This window comes from Ipomoea triloba, chromosome 2, assembly GCF_003576645.1.
Source record: "Ipomoea triloba cultivar NCNSP0323 chromosome 2, ASM357664v1".
Classification (NCBI taxonomy): Eukaryota; Viridiplantae; Streptophyta; class Magnoliopsida; order Solanales; family Convolvulaceae; genus Ipomoea; species Ipomoea triloba.
Genome location: NC_044917.1, coordinates 10,143,123 through 10,162,413, shown reverse-complemented (window position 1 = coordinate 10,162,413; position 19,291 = coordinate 10,143,123). Strand labels below are relative to the sequence as shown.

The 19,291-nt window shown below is 35.2% G+C and overlaps 2 protein-coding genes across 2 annotated transcripts; both read right to left on the bottom strand.

Annotated features, from left to right (window-relative positions):
- Positions 1-217: 217 nt before the first annotated feature.
- On the bottom strand, positions 218-5,127 carry LOC116007284 (protein JOKA2). The gene is made up of 7 exons (XM_031247926.1): positions 4,687-5,127; positions 2,306-3,591; positions 2,072-2,198; positions 1,738-1,989; positions 1,456-1,605; positions 738-1,349; positions 218-656 (listed from the first exon to the last, which is right to left on the bottom strand). Exons 1-7 carry the CDS (start codon positions 4,708-4,710, stop codon positions 561-563), a joined length of 2,547 nt encoding a protein of 848 aa, XP_031103786.1. The 5' UTR covers positions 4,711-5,127; the 3' UTR covers positions 218-560.
- A 7,114-nt stretch (positions 5,128-12,241) lies between these two features.
- Positions 12,242-15,392, bottom strand: LOC116010530 (plant intracellular Ras-group-related LRR protein 9-like). The gene is made up of 3 exons (XM_031249980.1): positions 14,511-15,392; positions 13,321-13,487; positions 12,242-13,211 (listed from the first exon to the last, which is right to left on the bottom strand). Exons 1-3 carry the CDS (start codon positions 15,276-15,278, stop codon positions 12,563-12,565), a joined length of 1,584 nt encoding a protein of 527 aa, XP_031105840.1. The 5' UTR covers positions 15,279-15,392; the 3' UTR covers positions 12,242-12,562.
- Positions 15,393-19,291: the final 3,899 nt, after the last annotated feature.

Below are 19,291 nucleotides of genomic sequence, written 5' to 3'. Positions count from 1 at the left end.
GCCGTGCATCTCGAAAGCCATTGTTTCTTCGTCTCGAATCTCCCACGGTGTTTGCTTTCAGTTCTGCATTTGCTTTTAGTGCCAACAGTTCGTGCTAAATTGGATAAAATCATCAAAGTCGAGGACTAAATTAAGCACAAAAAGTCACTTAGGACTAAATTGAGTAAAACCACTATAATTGAGAACTATATTGGGTATTAACTCATTAGATAAGATAAAAGGAAAAAATTGGTGCATTACATTACAACTATGGTGGGTGATATGACTGACAATAAGATCCAAAATATTACACAGGATGCAAAAATCCTAAGAATCCAACAAATAACAAGCTACTTTCCCCAACATCATGCAAAACATTACACAGTAATAAAGTAGAGTCATTATTATTGGAATGCATTAAAAACATCCACTAGAGTAGCAACACAAGCCATACATAACATGGCTTGCTAACTCAAAACCACATCACATTCAACCATATATATATCACAAGTTCTAAGACCCACACACACCTAACACCACATAAATATTATTATGAGATTTGATAGATATACTCGAGAAAACTACTTTTCTCCAGAAATAAGATCCATGACTACTCGCTTTATGCTTCCACCATTCTTTTTGAGGAGTTTCTTGTTCACTTCCTTGTCACAAAAGCCCTGAAAATTCACAAGCCAATATTTAGTTCAGATCAGGTAAAAACAACTGGAATGTGTATTCATTCATACTTGTTAACCTACCATTTCCTCCAGCTCTTCAAGGATAGGGTCCCACTCAGAAACACCACAGAGATCATCCACTGACTGCTGTAGATCATACTCGTTCATCCTCAATATCTCCTTGTTCAGATCAATCTGTTTGAAACCCATCTCCTCAAGTTCCTTTAGAAGGCTCAACTCCACTTCACTGCTATCTGTGACATCCTGAGATGGTTTATCCACATTCGTATGAGGTGGTGATGGTCTGGCAGGTGCCACAGCTGGTTCAACATTGGAGAGATCAACAACAGGATATGAAATTGATGAACCCCCGGTGGTTACAGGAGCAGGGGGAAGATGAGGAGCAGGTTGTGCTATGCTGTCAAGACCGACAAATAAACTGTCATTTATAGGGAAGTTGACCTCCTGATCCTTCATTGAGTTTGTCCCCTCAACAACTGGCTCAACCAACTCTGCAGATTTAGAAGAGACATTAGGCTCCCTGTGGCTCTCTTCAACCATTGGTTCTGGGTTCACATTGATCATTTCTGGGATTCCTATGCTGCTGCTGCTTGCGGGAGGGAGATTCAAGTTCAAGCCACGAAGATTTTCAGGCACTGGCTTCTTCACTGGCTCCATTGTAGTAGTAGCAACCTGCATTACAGGATGAATTGAAGAGCTTAGTACAGAAAAATAATACCAGGTATGTGTTCACTAATAGTAGCCATCACATAAAAATGATACTGGAAGGCTTTCTAACCTGGATAAGCACCCAAACACGTTGACCAAACTTTTGGCCTGATGGTGTGGCCATCCTCCAGTACGAAACATAACGGCCTGGAAGATTAGGAGCAACAAAATCAACTGCCACATCAAGCTCTTGTTCGACAGGCAAGCCAGCTGCAGTAATCTGGCAACCACAAAAAAAAAAAATATTAGTAACAAAATAAATGAACACTTCAATGCACGAAGACAGGAGCTTAAAATTTGGGTAAAAAAAGACAGCTTAGTAAAAAGCAAATTAAGAAACAAAACTGCCCACCTCCAGTTCAACAGAAATTGCATCACTTAGTCTATCTCCACCAATCCACACAAGCTGGGTGCCTTGTGGCCAGACAAAATTACCATTGTTCCTCATCCTCCATATTTTGGTAAATCGAGTCAATGGTGCAATTATGGTACCATCCAAAATATTGACATCCTGAATAAAACGGCTGTCAAGTTTAGGTCGACTAGGTTTCACCCCAATTCCCCTAAACATGTGTGGCGGTGCTGTAGATCGCATCCTGGCATGCTGTAGATTGAAGAACAGAATCTAAGAAAGAAGTTTAAGAGATGGAATAACTAAAGAGGGCTTACGAGAGAGATTGTCATACATGATCACTCAAGCCCCTGAAAGACCAGGGGTGCCGATAGTTTACAGGGCGGTCTATTCTGATGTAGTCCGATGCACTGCTTCCCGTTTCAGCAAAGCAGATGCTACACAGGTCATAGTCATCTTTTCTGCCATTAAAATAGAAATATTACAATTTACAATACAATTGATTTCTAAATAAATAAATAATAGATGACAAGTTCATCAAAGGTATAGTTGAAGTCAAGTTGCTTACACTTTAGACTTGAATCTAGGGCCAGTTATTGGGTGAACCCCACAACCATCGCAACGAACCCCCTTATGGAATATAGTACCATTCCCAACACTGTGGCTATGGCTTCTTTTCGGAGGGACATCAAAGGGAACGGGTAGAGATGAAAATGGGTTATCAGCTGTGGGCACACCACTGAAAGGACACCCATCCATAAAACTCAGACCAGGTTGTGGGCCTGAAGACCCAAAATCACCCCGTGACATCTTCCTTAAAGAACCACCAGAACTTGAATCACCTGAGTCCCAAATGGACCACTTCAGATGATCAGAATCTGCAGATGCATTCAGATTGAAAGAACCAAATCCTCCAGTACAGTCTCTAGTATTATTGATCTTGTTTCCATTAAAAGGGGGAGCACCAGAGTTTGCAATACCAAGAGCCTTTCCAACTAGACTACTATCACCAAATTTCTTACCTCCAACCCTTTTGCCAACATCAGACTTAAACACAGTAGGTTGAGGATCACCTACTGCAGATCCAATCAAAGGTTCATTCAGATTAACAGAGACAGTTTTGGGAACAGAGGCCTCACCTTCAGGTACTTTTGTAGGGTTTGGTCCACTTGTTTTCAAGGATTCCTCACTAGGTTTCAAGACCTCATTCACAATGGATTCCATTTTATTAGCTGTGGTGTCTAGAAACACCTCCAATGGAATATCATCAACCCTTGGACCAGACTCAGTCACACCACAAGCATTACCAGAAGGTCGCCCCTGTGAGTCAGATTCATTCCTACTCTGGGTCTCTTGTGGCTGGTTTAGATAGGATAAGCCTACCTTTGAGAATGCCTCAACGAGCTCAGAAAGGACAGGGGGGGCAGATGATGTAGCTTTAGAAGCCAAGTCAGCAGACAGTTTAATGAGTGTTTCACGGACAGGCTCAGGCACCGCCTTTAAAAGTTCAGAAACACCAGCATTCATGTTCTGAGATGTAGGCTGCATGCAAGGAGATCTCAAGGGAGTAGAAGATCCACTGGATCTTGATGAAGGTCTACCACTCCTCTCAGAATTCAGTTTCACTGTTATTCTTAGGGGATCCAGCTCCTGTTTCACGACATCTTTCAAATCTTCATTATCTCCCAGTGTTACCACATCACCATCTTCATCAATATAAGTAAGAGTGATTTCAACATCAGGAGAGAAGTTGAAGAGATAAAGTATCTTCTCCCTCAGTTGATCTATGTCAAGAGCAAGCTTCTCATCAACAACATGAGCATTGAAACGCCGGAGTGTCTCTCCATACTTAACCTAAAGTGCATAGTGCATAGGATATAGAACACATGTTACCTAAGAATGTCAACAGAGGCAAATACTAGTACTAGAATAAGAACTATGATAAAGCATGCATAGACGAACCACAAAACTTAACACACAAAAGGCAGTGAAAGTTTTCAATCAAAGAGGAACAAAGAATCTTTCAATCCATAACATAAAATTACTCCTGCCCATAAAATAATCACATGTGAGGAAAACACTTCATATACACATATATACCCAATAACATCTGATTCAATTATGAACACCATCAATGAAACACCAAGTATCCAGCAAATCAATTCATCAAGGTTCATAAAGCCATTACATCTCATGGGATGATGAACTACAACTGCTTCATGGATCAAGTATCACCACAAGTCTACAAGCTAAAAGCAAAAAGACCTTAAACTAAAGAAGTTAGAAGTGCACTCTTTCCCTGCATAGAACAGAAAGCAGGCACTTCATTGTTCATGTAATGTTACTTACAAATGAACTCACAAGACATCTAAAAATACCCATAACTAAAATTATGAAGAATGATCTTCCAAAAAGCCCCCTTATTAAACTTCACTATATCTCTCCTCTGCCTAGGCCTACCAGTATCTCAAAAGCTGATCCGATACAAAAATGTGAAAACTCTTTATGAATTAGGCATCTTTGAAGCTATAATTCTTACTTTTAATTGATTATGCACACAGAAACCCAAAACCCCACTAATATACTTATAAAATAGTTAATTAATTCCTGGACCACAATGAAAAAGAAATCAAATCATCATTAAAAATAAATAAAGCATTAAAAAGTTTTTTTTTTAAATCAAGAAAATTGAAATAAAGGGCAAAAAACACAACGAGAATTATCCTAACAAACTTCGTATCGGAGCAATATGAATTCTGAATTGAATTCACTGCCTACTTAGATCAAAGAACTCTAACACCCTACTAGTTTAGCTCAAATAAGTAGCGTATTCAGGAACAAGAAAACAAAAAGACGATCATCGAACACTAAATCAACAACACAAACATACATAAGATAATAAAATTAGAACAAATCAAGAAAAATCGGAATCATGGGCAAAAATCAAACCTTGACGACAATTGAAGTGTCCATAGCGAGAGTCAGCAACCTTCAGATTACTCCACTAGACTCCACTCTGATTAGATAGCGTTCCAGGTGAACCGCAAATATGTAATTTTGTTGTTTTTTATAAATTCGGGATGCAAATAAACCTAAACCTAGAATTTACAAGAATTCTTCAACGAGCAAAGCGATCGGAACGGCGAAGATAAAACAGAAATTGAAAGATTTTACCGCAGACCACGCGTAGCCGTGAGCCGCGCTTCTATCTCTACCTAAAACCCTTCTCTCAAATCTCTCTCAATACAGAGTAGTTGCTTGCCTTCTGTTTATATGTATATATATAATGCAACTTATATTACTCCGTATTATTGTTCTTGTTGCGAATTTCTTGGTCCCAAAGATAACCACTGCGCTAAGAAATGAAAAAGTCTATCAAGTCTATCCAAGAAATCATCCCCTGTAGGTCAGAACATCTTAAGAGAGCTATGGTTTCTACAATTCTACGTAACTCTCTCCCATTGGAAGATGTTAGTGGCAGAAAAATTACGAGTCTCCAACATTATATAATCGATAAAATAAAATAATTTTTTTATCAAATAAAATAAAATAATTAAAAAATGTGTGTTGTGTAATTTATTATGTTATTTTAGAGATTGCAACGGGGACAGGTGGGGCGGGGAATAGGGTCTTCGCTCCCCGACTCGCATTACGCGGGGATGGAGAATTATCCCATTGACGATAATAATGTCACCAGGTATATTTGATATAATTAGCTTAGTACAATCAGTAGCCAGTACAATAATATGGTATGTAATAAATAAAGTGTCTCTCCCATCCTTTACCACAAGTTTGCTACTTATACTATGGCTGCAACGGCTCTTCTTCTAGTGAGTATAACGGACTCCTAGTAATGGTGAGCATACATTGAGTACTCCTAGTAATGATGAGCATACATTGAGTGCTGGGTTGTAATAATGGAGAGCCGTTGGAGCAATTATCATCTCATCAATGTGTAGATTTTGCATAATTGGTGGCCGTTTGTCTTCCTCCAGTTCAATGTTTGTGGTTCGGGTTCGGGTGTTGCTTACCTGATTACTCTGTCACCCATTTTCGTCCCTGCAGAGATTTTACGAGTTCGACCCAATTTAAAAATTATTTTATACACTCTCAATTTTTTTTTGAAAACCAATCAAAACTCAAAAGAGATATATTAATCATTCAAAAGCAAATGTTGAATATAATCGATAAGAAGAAAACCAAGAACGAGGACTAGGCTGAGAAGCCATTGCTCTAGCTAACACATGAGCTAACGTATTCGCTGATCTAGGACAAAATGAAACAACACATCAACAAAGTGACGTTTCAGGATAACACAGTCACGAACAATGTAGCCAATATAGGAATAATTCGAGGAAGAGCTCTTCAACAAATTACAGACTAACTGACAGCTTGAATAGATAGCCACCTTTTGCCAACCACAACCCTTTGCCCACGAGAGAGCCTCTTTAATTGTCATTGTCTCAACTAGAATAGGGTCATGAAAACACCTAACAGGACTGTTTCGTGATGCCAAATATCTCCCACCACCCTCATGCATTACAGCCGATACAAACCCCTCCTCTCTGCCCGGAAACACTGCAGCATCTACATGAATGTTAACTCCATCAATAAGCGTAAGGGTAATTGCATGCCTAGAAATGGAGTTATTCGAAGTACTTGGATTGGCCTGCGGAACACTCTAATCATCAACCAAAATAGTCGACCGTCTCACCACCTCACTAGGCGACTAAGTCTTGTTATTCCATGTACCACATTCCGGCAATTCCATATAGACCAACAAAGCGCCACACAATTATGAATGACCCCCTCATCCTTCCCTTCAATAACCTTAGAAAGCCAGCAACGAAATCCTCATTAGCACAAACAGTAGGGAGACCGGGAATAGTTTCCCATAACCTGAACGTGTGAGAGCAATGCTTGAAAAGGTGCAATGAAGTTTCCTGATATGAAAGACATAACGGGCATAGCAAATCAATACTTATACCACGACCAACAAGATTCATACACGTGGGAAGAATATCTCGAGCACACCTCCAAACAAAATTTAGTCTTTTTGGAGGAAGCCTGAGATTCCATAATAGCCTCTATGCAGTGAATTGTGTGGACACACTAACCGCTCCATCCATCAGCAACTTATATCCCTATTTCACATTGTACATCCCTCGAATATCATCTCTCCAGCACCACTGATCAGCAAAGGACGGAGAGATAGGAATCCTCATAATCAATTCCACATCCCGGTCACTAAACAATTCTTTAAGCAACGAAACATCCTAATCTGAGATCAAAGGATTAATGAGGGACGATACCGTAGCCAAACCATCCAATCATCTCAAAATACAACTAGTACAAAATATTTAAAACATTAAACAATACTTAAAAATTCAAATTGTTCAAATCTTGAGTCCTTAATCAAAATACCAAATATCTATACATAATAACTTGAAGAAAAAAAAACAAAAGTCCAAAAAAAGTGTGCGTGTGTGTGTGTGTATTGGGGATTCGGGGTCGAGGTTTGAAATTCAAGATCTAGGTCGAATTCGGGATGGGGACTGGGATTGTCCTATTAAGGTCGGGTTGAATTGACATCCCTATATCATTCATAAAACTTACTGGTTTTAAGGTAATAAATGATATATTTTATTCGGATATAACCAACAACTACCATTGGGTTGCTTTAATTTTTTAATACACACAACGTAGTTAATTTTTTACAATAGGGTTTTTGAATGTAAGTTGAGAAAAGGGCAAATTTCAACAAATGTCTATCATATTTCGTGGTAAGTTCACGTTTAATTATAAATTATCATTTTTTGCTTTCAACCATCCTAAATTTTTAATTTTTAAACACTTTTGGTCTTATGACTCTTTTTGGCCAAGGTCTATTATATTTTAGGCAATGGTAAACTCGTCCAATCAGTTTATTTTCTTATCCAAAGCTTTGTTCTTGTTTTCTTCTCTCAACCAGTGAATGAAGTACAAAGGGAAAAACTCATCTTCATCAATTACGTTGAGGGTGACTTATCATTATACTGAATGGACTCCAATGCCCTTTGTGTAGATGTGGAAATGACATGAAGTTGAGAACCTTGTGGACAAATGATAATCCTGGTAAGAGGTATTGGCGATGTCAAGGTTTTAAGGCGAGTATAGCTAGTATTTATGCTATTGGACTTCAAGGTTGCATGCTTGATATAATTGTGAAATAATACTTTTTATTCTCCAAGGTTTTAAAATGTCAGTCATTACAAGGATTAGGTACCCATTTTTTGTCCGTCAATTCATTGATAAATGTATAATAATATATGAAAACTGATTTTATTGTTTGATTGGTATTCGATGTGAAATATTTTGTTTTTAACACCTTTTTTACTTTTATAGTGTGACACGCCTTTAACCGCGTTAATGTTTTTTCCTCTTGGGTTGGGGTTATTTTTTATTAGACATAAAATGCACATATTGTATATGACTTGTAATGATGATGTATCATTCCAATATGTGATGATTTGTGTTATAATTGGTATTGCATGTATCTATTGTTATTAATCACTACTTGGTTCCCTGCATGTATTCTCATTTATTTATGTTTTGTGAGATTGGGAAGAGAGTGTGTTGCATGCATCTATTTCCATTTGTCTTCAACTCTATAAAAAGGTTTGATCTTTGGTATTGAGTATGGAGCAGCTTTAAATCTTCAGGCCAGTTATCCTACTCAAAGAGGTGCTTACAATTCAACAGAAAATTAATCACTGTGTGCGATAGTGAAAACCCTGAATACATCCCAAAAAAAAAAAAAAAAAAAAACTCTATGGAGGTGACACTCAATTTTAAAATGGTGGTATCTCATGCCTCCCTCTTAGTTCATTTTTTGTATTTAATTGATTTATAGCATTCACATATCAAAGGTTTTTATCTTTTTTTTTTTCCTTTGCGTGTATTGCGCATCCTTTAGCAGTATAAAAAGCAAAGGAATCATGGTTTTTTTTTTGTAATTTTGTGGATTGCAGATCAAGAAAACTTTAAAAGTGATTATCAAAGAATATCAAAAACCAAAAGTTAATTATGCCACAATAATACGGGGTATTTAACATCTTTTAAATAGATTTTTTGACGGATGACCAAAAATAATTATGCCACAATAATACTAGGACCAATAGAAGATGTTATGAAAAAATAAGACTAACGGGGCGTTTGGTTGGAGGGAAAGAATTAGGTGGGAAAAGAATAATGTGGGAATAAAGTTGGAGTTTAAATTTCAGTGTTTGGTTTGCATAAATAAAATTATTGAGAATTTCAATTTCAATGTTTGGTATACATGTGAATTGAGAGGGAATAAGTAGTAAAAAGTCCAAAATGCTCATTGTTGTTGTTGTTGTTGTTGTTGTTGTTATTATTATTATTATTATTATTTCTAATTCACAAATTGTTAGATTTGTTGCATATAAAGAATGCAAATTTTGAAGAGTTCTGCATGTAAAGAATTCAAAGGAACATACATGAAAGTTGTTGTATATAATTAAATGCATATAAAGTGCAAATTTTGAATAGTTGTTGCATATAAAGATTTAAATGAACAAACATAAAGAGAAGTCGAAAAATAATATACACTATAATTTAGAAGGGAATGTTAGACATCAATTTTAGGTTAAAAAATGGGAGGGGTAATTTTGTCTCATCATTATCTTTTTTTCTTCCTAAAATCCTTAGAATTAAAATCTCATGGGGGACCATGAGATTCTAATTCCATGAAAATCCAACCAAACGAAGGAATTTAGTTGCATTTGGAATTAGGTGGGAATTAAGTGGAATGGAATTGTAATTCCCTCCCATCAAACGCACTGTAAAAGTAACATAACACCTAGGACTAAAAATGAAACTAACTCTTCTTGTTTGCCATGACTTTTTTTAGTTGAGTGCTGAACATCCGTTAAATTGAGACTAAATTGGTAATTTTGCTATAGTCAATGACCATTTCAGTAAAAAATTAATTACCAATTTGGTCCCTTGACTATAGCAAAATTACCAATTTGGTCCCGATTTAGCGAATGTTTAACGAAAAAATAAACGAAAGACCAAATTAGTTAAAATTTTCAAAGTCGAGGGACTTAATTGGTCACGAAAAATTATTGAGGACCAAATTGGTAATTTCTCAATAGTCAAGGGACTATTTTGATAATAAACTCAATTGTTTTTTTATGAAATAAATAAATGCATTGTAAATTTAGGGTGTGTTTGGAAGAAATCATTTTCTAGATTTTCAATGTTTGGTTAGAGTGGAAAAATAGAAGTCAATGAAAAATAAGGGTGTAGCCAATGGAGAATAGAGTCGATTTTCTAGGAAATGACTTCCCTTTTTATAGGAAGTTATTTTTCGTTTGCAGAGCAACCAATCATCCCGTCGCCGTTGCCGTCGCCACCACCCCAACCCCACCATTCACCCACCTCCACTGCCACCACCCACTACCACTACCTACCCACTCATCATTACCACTATTGTATATTTTAAATATTTAAAATTAAAAATAATTATGCTCATTTTCCAGAAAACGACCAACACACCAAGACAGTTTTTTGGAATGCAACCAAACACGGGAAAGAAAAATATTTTCTGAAAAAATAACTTGTTTTCTAAAAAATATTTTTCAAAAATTATTTTTCTGTTTTCCAATCACACCCTTAATTGTTTTCAGTTGCGAGAAGGTTAGTAAATATTCACCTAAGATGAATTTTGTGTATTTGACAAGAACAAAAGAAATATTAAATCATTGTGACAAATATATAAGATTATAATTTTAAGTGAGGGTATTCAAACTTGTAGTACAACTATTTTGTCTTTTGTTATTTGGGATATGCGTGTGTGATAAAGTTATATAAATATATAATGTTTGTGAATGATTTAAATAAATACACCATCTGTCTCATTTTACCTGTCCTATTTACTATTCATTGGTCAAACTAATTTTTTCTTCATTGTTTATTTTCTTTAGTAATTTTTTATTATTTTTAAATTTAATTTTGTGTGTTTAATAGTACTTTTAACGTAATTTCTAAATATATAAATTTTATATATTAATGCTAAACTTAGTATTATGAAAAATTGAATTAAAAATAACTTCAGTCAAGTCTCATTAAACGAACCAGACAACCAAAATGGGATGGAGGTAATATATAATTATACAAAAAGGTTTAACAAGTGCTCTTAGCTAATATAATTGGTTATATTAGGATTAGATTAATTAAAAGGTTAAGAGTTCAATTTATGTTATGAATAATTTATTTATTTTTTTACATACTAATACCAACTTAAATTAATATTTAGATAAACTGTGAGGGTGGGGGTGGCGGTTACAAGAGTCAACCCAGGTACTAGGGATGGCCATTTCGAAATCTTTAATCACTAATGAACTTTGATAGGCGACTGTAATTAGAGATAAAATAGCCATTTCATCTTTAAGTTTATTTGACCGGTCTCTTGGTTTCTTTCCTCCCAGACTTTAGTCTTCCCTCTCAGTGTCGAAGCAAAAATCGCACCGAGAGGGAAGACTAAAGTCTGGGAGGAAAGAGACCAAGAGACCAGTCAAAGGAGCTTAAAGATAAAATGATTATTTTGCCCCTGAACTTAATGCCAGTTTGACAAATTAGTTTGCCTACTGAAAAGGCTCAAACCTACCCTCTTCCACATAAGGGGTGCAATTGGATACCACTATACCACAAAATCATTGGCTAACAGATTGATATTTAACAAAAGTTAAAACAAAATCAATAATCAAGGGACTATCTATGGTAAACTTGAAAATCGATAATGAAAATTAGTAAAGGTCAATAATATGAGAATAAAAATTGATCAGTGTCAAGAATCAATAGATCATTCTTGAAATTAACTCTTTTCAATGTTTGTGAAAATCAATATCAAATACACCCCTTTAAGTTTCAATTGGCACTTATATTTCTTGTATCTAGTACCATTCCAAAGTGAATAGAAAGCAAGTTTTAGGTTTCAATTGGCATATTCTTGAAATTAACTCTTTTAAAAGTCTATAAAAATCAAGATTAAATACACCCCCTTAGATTTCAATTGGCACTTATATTTCTTTATTTCTTGTATCTAGTACCCTTCCAAAGTGAATAGAAAGCAAGGTTTAAGTTTAGAGTAGAGTATTGAAAAGACAATTGGTCCAGTAAAATAAGTAGCTCATGAGTCAATTTTGACTTATTTGACCATTATTAACTATTTGACTTGGTTAAACACACTTTTGTAACAACTTATCCGATCAACTTTTTGAAAAAATTATTTTACATATAATCAGCTATCAATTAACCATTAATATATCAAACATCTTTCTACAATCAGTTAATACCATCAATTAGTCAAACTCACTAACTCAATAAGCTGACAGCTATTGGCTATTTATCGAACACCGAATGCATTACGCCAGTACCCCATACAAACATGAAACTTTTCTGAAATGTTTTAACTTAGTACTTAATGACGCAACACCGATACCAGCAAAAATTTCCAAAATGTATATGCTATTCCAATATAGAAAGATAAGCTGTTTAATCTGATAGCAACAAATCCTGTAGGAAGTTGGACCTTCGGTTGGCATTTGCTTGTGGCAAAAGCCAAAGAGCTGAGAAGGAAGCTCATCTTATGGACTTACAAACTAAATGAGAGCTTCTGGCAACTAGGTTACAAGAAAGAAAAAAGGAATTATTCGCTTCACATGAGAAGAAAAGCCAGCCGCAACTTTATGTATTGTATCTTCAATCTTTTCATTGATGCAGACAGAAAACATAGGGAAAACTTAAGCGGAAACTGAAATCACAACTGCTGATTGAGGTAATGGTCAGCATCAGAGTTCCCGGTGACACCCAAATAGCCAGTAAAAGACTCAGAAACATTTGAAACAACCCTAGTTAACCATGTAGCACTACGAGTTAATATGTTGGTCGGTGCTTGGTCCACATCTTCTTTCGTGTATTGTCGCTCTTCTTCCATCAATATGTCAAGTCGTCTTTTAACCAGATAAGCTTTCACAGCTTGGATTCCTTCATTTACAACTTCCTTTGGAGGAATCACAAGAGGGTTCTGATCCACATTAAGCTTGGTAAGATTGTCAAGTCGGGAAACTGAATGAGGCAATTCACGGATTTGATTGTTGCTCACATCAATCTCTTTGAGATTGCTCAAATCACCAAGAGAGTCAGGAAGTTCGGTAAGATCACTGAAATTACTGCTTAGGTTGAGGATTTCAAGATGTGACAACTTTCCAATTGAATGTGGAAGTCCTCGAAGCTCATTGAAATGCACATCTAGAACACGCAAGGATCTCATCTCACCAACAGATGTGGGAAGGGAGCGAAGCTTGTTCAAGAAAATAGAAAGTCTTTTAAGATTCACCAGCTCAAACCCAATGTTGGTTGGCAAGTAAGCGAGTTGATTGAAGCTTGCATCCAACTCCACCAATGATCTAGAAAAAGCATGAAAATCAACAGTATTAATGCAGAGAAAGATATTTGAGAGCACATGATCCTGATGGGTAGGGATGGGAAGCAGCTTTTGCAAGTACACAAGTTTACCTGCACTGGCAGATGCTATCAGGCAAGGCAGTTAGTTTGTTACTAGAGATATCCAAGATCATCAAGTTAACCAGGAAACCAATGGAATCTGGAAGTGACTCCAAAAGATTATTAGAAAGATAAAGTTCTTGGAGGTTCTCCAGACTTGAAAATGAATCAGGAATTGCCTGGTTTCATTAAAGAAGCAAGACGAACATCAGAAACAAAGTATACATAATTGCTATTGAATTGTTGAAACAGGACTTAACCATAAGACAAACAATTCATAGGCAATTCATTCTGCACTGCACATTAATAGATATCAATTGTTCAATGTTGGATCACTACTCACTGTATGAAACTCCTAGAATTGACTATACTGTCTTTACCCTTGTATATACATTCAAGGGTCAATGTGTTACTGTTAAATCAAATACTCCACTATCAAATGAAGGACATTTAATAGTTTTGTTGCCTCTATTCTGTCACCAAACAAACAGAGAATAGTAAAATATGACTTCGTAACATGCTGACACTAAGCACTCTATGTAATGGTCAGAAGAAGTGTTCAAATAAATATTTCAAGATTCATATAAAAACCTTGAAAGTCAGGAAAAGAATTCCATTGACACATTTTTAAAGAAATAATAAATCAACATAGAGAAAGATTACATAGAAGGTAAAAAAAAAAGGATCTCTCCAAGAAATGTAATAAAAATAATCACCACATGCAACAAACAAGAGGTTTTTTTACATTATAATTACATGTGGGAAATCTCATTCCTTTACAAGTAGCCAGTGTTGGTTTTAACTTGTAACTTGAAGCATTGGTAACAATTTACACAGCTACTGTTCTTACTTTTATGTATCATCAATCAAGAAAGCTTGAACAACTACATAGAACTACAATGTAATTTTGTAAATTGCAGCATATATTCAGAATTAGCTTTCCACATTTTCTGCTACTGCCTACTGCATCGAATAGACCCCACATTTTCACTATGAACTAAATGCAACCATATATATGTGCTGAAAATGCACTCATCTGGTCACATCAATGAAATTTAACGTGCCTTGCAAAAATACAATATATGTATAAATTCAACAACGGATAACTTAAAAAAGTCATAAAAACTTGCGAGGAGCTATAGACACATCAGAAATAAAGTCGCAATAATTTTGTCAACAAGAAATTCCAAACTGAAGATTACCTCAAGCTGATTGTTGGACAACTTTAGCACAACCAAGGAGCGAATTCTCCCAAAAGCTTCAGGCAGCAAAGTCAATTGCCTGCCAGATAAATCAACTTTCTCGATTGCTTTCCCTGATGCCTCCTGCAAAATCGCCACAACTTCCTCATTCACCTCTTCATTCACCGCCAGCTCCTTATCTCCCGATTCTTCCAGCGCTATGGCGGACACATCACCTCCGGCGACAGCCACCGCGTAAATTTTCTCCAACTTATTCTCCGCATCTTTCAACAGACTAGCGTAGGACTTATGCGCCTCCTCCAACGCAATAACCGCCTTGTGCAATTCCTTCTCCTTCTCCGCCTCCTTCCTGCACTCGGCCTCCTTCTCCGCCAGCTTCGACCTCCACTCCTGCGGATCCACCTCCGGCGGCCGCGGCGCCAGCACAATCTCCTCCAGCTTCTTAGCCAGCAAAGCATCGACCTCCGTGAGCTTCACCTTTGCAGTGTCCACCATCTCGTGATCCGGTTGTTCGCCTAAGGATTTGAGCATAGATCGCGCCTGCGATACGTCGGCGACGGCGAGCCGCATGGCGGCAGCAACCTTCGGGTCGGTGAGGTGGGGCATCCGCTCGGTGAGCTCGAAATGAGGCTCCTGCGCCTGCGGCGACCTTGGCTTCGGTTGCTCGACGTCAAATTCATCCTCTCCGGCAGCGCGTCGGGGGCCGATGCTCGGGAGTTTGGACATTACAAAGGAGAGAATCGGATAGTTATTAGGGTTCGGATCCATTTCTCCGGCAGTGATTTCGTGAAACGCTGATCGTCTGGTTTCGGTCGGAAGTGTAAATCACTTTTCAGAGCTCGGAAGGGGCATTTAATGGAAAATATCATCGCCAGAAGATTCCATATTTCGCTTTAACCACCGCTGATTTAAATAATTACATATGGACCTCTAAACTTTATATCTTTACTTATCAACTAGAATTTCACTACCGTATTTCTCAATCAAATTTGAGAATTTCTATTTTTCCTATAGTAATTTTTATGGTTCTCAATATATTTTTATTCTATCATATTTATGCACCACATAATTTTTATGGCTCTCAAAACAAAATTTCCCTCCCTATTAGGTTGGATTAACTCTTTTGTTTTAATAGATTGAGAAAGTATGTTGCATAGACAAATGTTGGATTAACTTTAAAAAAATGATGGATTCACTAATGAATATTTTTTGTAATAAAAGTGATAGCAAATCATGCTAAATTTGCATATAATTTAAAGTGTTTTACTATATGAACACTAATTATGTCTATTCTCACACTACTTTTACTTATTATTGTATTATTGTGGTAAATAATGATAAATTATTTTCATTATATGAGTTCTGAAAGAATTATCTACAACAAGAATTTGAGTGAAGGAGTAATGTTAGAAGTAAAAATAAGGAGTCCAAGTAGTATTTTTTTTAATCCAAATATAGTTTTATGTTGGGGTTTTAAGTGAATTTAGTAATAGAAAATTGACATTTGTAGTTATTTTATGTAAATGACGCAAAATATAGTTTAAAATTAATTAATTTTAGTCCATGGAGTGTCAATTTTTGTCACTTTTGATCATTTTATCTGATAAATTGTACGTCAAATGAATATTTAATGTCATAAACGTAATTTTATTATTCAATCCCTTAAATCATCTCAAATTCAAAGAAAGAAAACCCTAAGTCATCCTAAATTATGAAGTGCAACAAGAATACATTTTAGGGTGTAAAGATGGTTGACATAATTTGGCGAATGATTTAGGAGATTACATAATGAAATTACGTTTTTGAGCATTTAACAAAAAAAATCTACCAAAAGTATCAAAAAAATTAATACTTGGAGGATCAAATGTAATTTATTTTAAGGGTGTGTTTGGAAAGTAGGAAAATGGTTTCTGGAAAATGACTCATTTTCCAGAAAATATTTTCCTTTCTTGTGTTTGGCTGCAGAACAGAAAACTGTGTTGGTGTGTTTGGCTCATTTTCCAGAAAATGGGTAGGAAAATGAATAGAATTATATAATTGAATATTTTAATTAATTTGTTTAAATGTAACAACATTTATAACAAATATACAATCCAAAAAATAAAATAATCACAACAAAATAATATCTATCTCATAAAAAAATAAAAATAAAAAATAAAAGTGGCCGACTGGTTTCAGATGTCAACTAAAAAAATAAAACTCATAATATCTATCTCATAATAAAAATAAATAAATTATTACTTAAAAACAAAAAGAAAAAGTTGAAGATGTCAAGAAGACGGGATGAAGATGAAGAAGTTAAAGCATTTAGGAGGCCTAAGGAGATGGAAGAAGCAAAGGAGAAGGAATAAGCAAACTTTGGAAAATGACTTCCCCAAAAAAAAAAGGGAAGTCATTTTCCATAAAATTGGGCTTATTTTCTATTGACCAAGAAGTTCATTTCCATTAACGCTATTTTCCCCCTTCTTCCCAAACACCAAAAACCCGGAAAATGATTTTCAGAAATCATTTTCCGGGTTTCCAAACACACCCTAAATTGAGAACCAAAAGTGAATCACTATAATTGTATTAACTCCTAAATTAACATCAAGTAATGCTTATGGTACTCCAAATGAAGATATAGCAACCACACCCATGGATTTTGGTGGGTTTTTGGAATAGTACGAAAAAAAATGAATTGATTGTTTTTATGGGAATGATGATTTTTTCACTTTTTTGATACATAGAGCTAAAAGTAAAATTGCTAAAATTAGAGCAAATATAGTATGTCTTAATAACAAGTGAGGGACAAATTTGTCATTTTTCCTATAATAATTTTCCAATTGTTGATATAGATTCAAATATCAATAGCATAATCCACCCCTTCATGAATATTGTTATGTAAAGATATAAATTATTTATTTTAGATAATAAAAACTTATAAACCTTAGTTACTCTCCTGTTAATTACCTCCTCTATTCAAGAAAGAGAAATCCTTTTTGCCTATCTAGATACAATACATATTTTTGTTGCAAAAAAAAAAAAAAAAAAAAAAAAAAAAAAAAAAGAAGAAGAAGAAGAAGAAGAAGAAGAAGATACAATACATATTTAGAAAGTATAATTAATTTATGAGTAGTGCTCCATTTTTATAGAGAAAATATTCTCTAATATTGTTAAAATTAGTTTAACGTAAACTGAAAACCTAATATATCAAGAAAAACCAAAAATAAAAACAAATAGGATAGACAAAAAGTTCCATATGGTTGGCGGTAGCATGAAAAAAAAAAATTATTCTTCTTAATTTTAAATATTATTAAACGTTCTTTAAACAAAATGTTGTTACTTATATGATTTTTTTTTTTGAAGATAAACGTAGCTATTCCATTAATTCATAACATAAAACGTTTACATCAACGATCAATGAAATGGTAAACCATTCCTTATAGTCAAGACATAGAAACAACTTTTCTAACTATGCTATAGAAAACTTGAATCGCAGACTGTTTCATAACTAGGAAGCTATGTTCCTTCTAAGGAGCTTAAAGCTTCATCAAAGATCTGGGTTTTCATCATCATTCTTTTTTGCTCGCCCAGGATAAGATCAACACTTGCCGAAACCAAACTAAACGATTTATGCTAATGATAATGAAAAGCTCGTGAAAGTAACGAGAGGAAAAAGCCCGTGAAAGTAACGAGAGGAAAACACAATAATAGAGAAAATAAAAAGTGGTAAAGCCAAAGTAGGGTTGGGAGTTCAAGACTACCCACACAAACCCCAATACCTACTTACTATTATTTTATTCAAAGGGAAAGAAAACGGAAGAAGAAGTACTATTATTTTATTCAAAGGGAAAGAAAACGGAAGAAGAAGATCTGTAGCGGTGGTCAAAGGGAAAGAAAACGGAAGAAGAAGATCTGTAGCGGTGGTCGGAGGGAAAGAAAACGGAAGAAGAAGATCTGTAGCGGTGGTCGGAGGCGGACGGAGCTGCGACGGTGGTCGGGGCGGAAGAAGAGCGAGAGTAAACGTAAAAGGTGACCAAAACCGCCGGCTCAAAGCTCCATTAGAGCTCCGGCCGGAGGCTGGCGGTGGAAGCCGAAGTTGAGCAGCAGAGAAAAGCTTTTTGTTTTAGAGAGAAAAGAAGTAAAATTAGTTTAGAATTGAAGTTTCTTACTTATATGATTATTTTGTTTGATAACTTTGATCTTTTTTGTTTTTTTTTTTACAATATTGTAGTTGCTATAGAGTAACATCATTAAAAAATTGCATGTAATAATAATAATAACAATAATAATAATAATAATATGTATATTAATATAATATTATATATTTTGTATAGCGTCTTTTTTTGTTTAAACACATACTTTATCATTTTTATTTCTTAAACCAATCAAATAATATAAATTTGAAATAACATTTCTAAAATTTATTCCTTCAACGAACCAAACAATAAATATAATTCATGTTTTATTTCTTGTATATTGCATTTCTCACTATTCTTAATAATAAAGCCAGCATAAGGGGTTAGGTGTTATTGTATGTTAACCAAATAGCAAGAGCCAGGGTTTATGAAATATTCCCTTTCTAGTAGAGTAGTAGTAGTGGAAAGGCTATGCGCAACGTGGAAGGCATTTAATACTCCACCGCTTCGTGCGGATCGGAATGCTCCACTTCTTTTGTTTTGTCTTTTGTTTTTTGTTTTTTATTTTTTTAAAAAAAATTTAAGTCATAAAATACATTAACTTATCGCAGAAATTTCAATCTAAAATATATTATTTTAATTCATAAAATATATTATCTTATT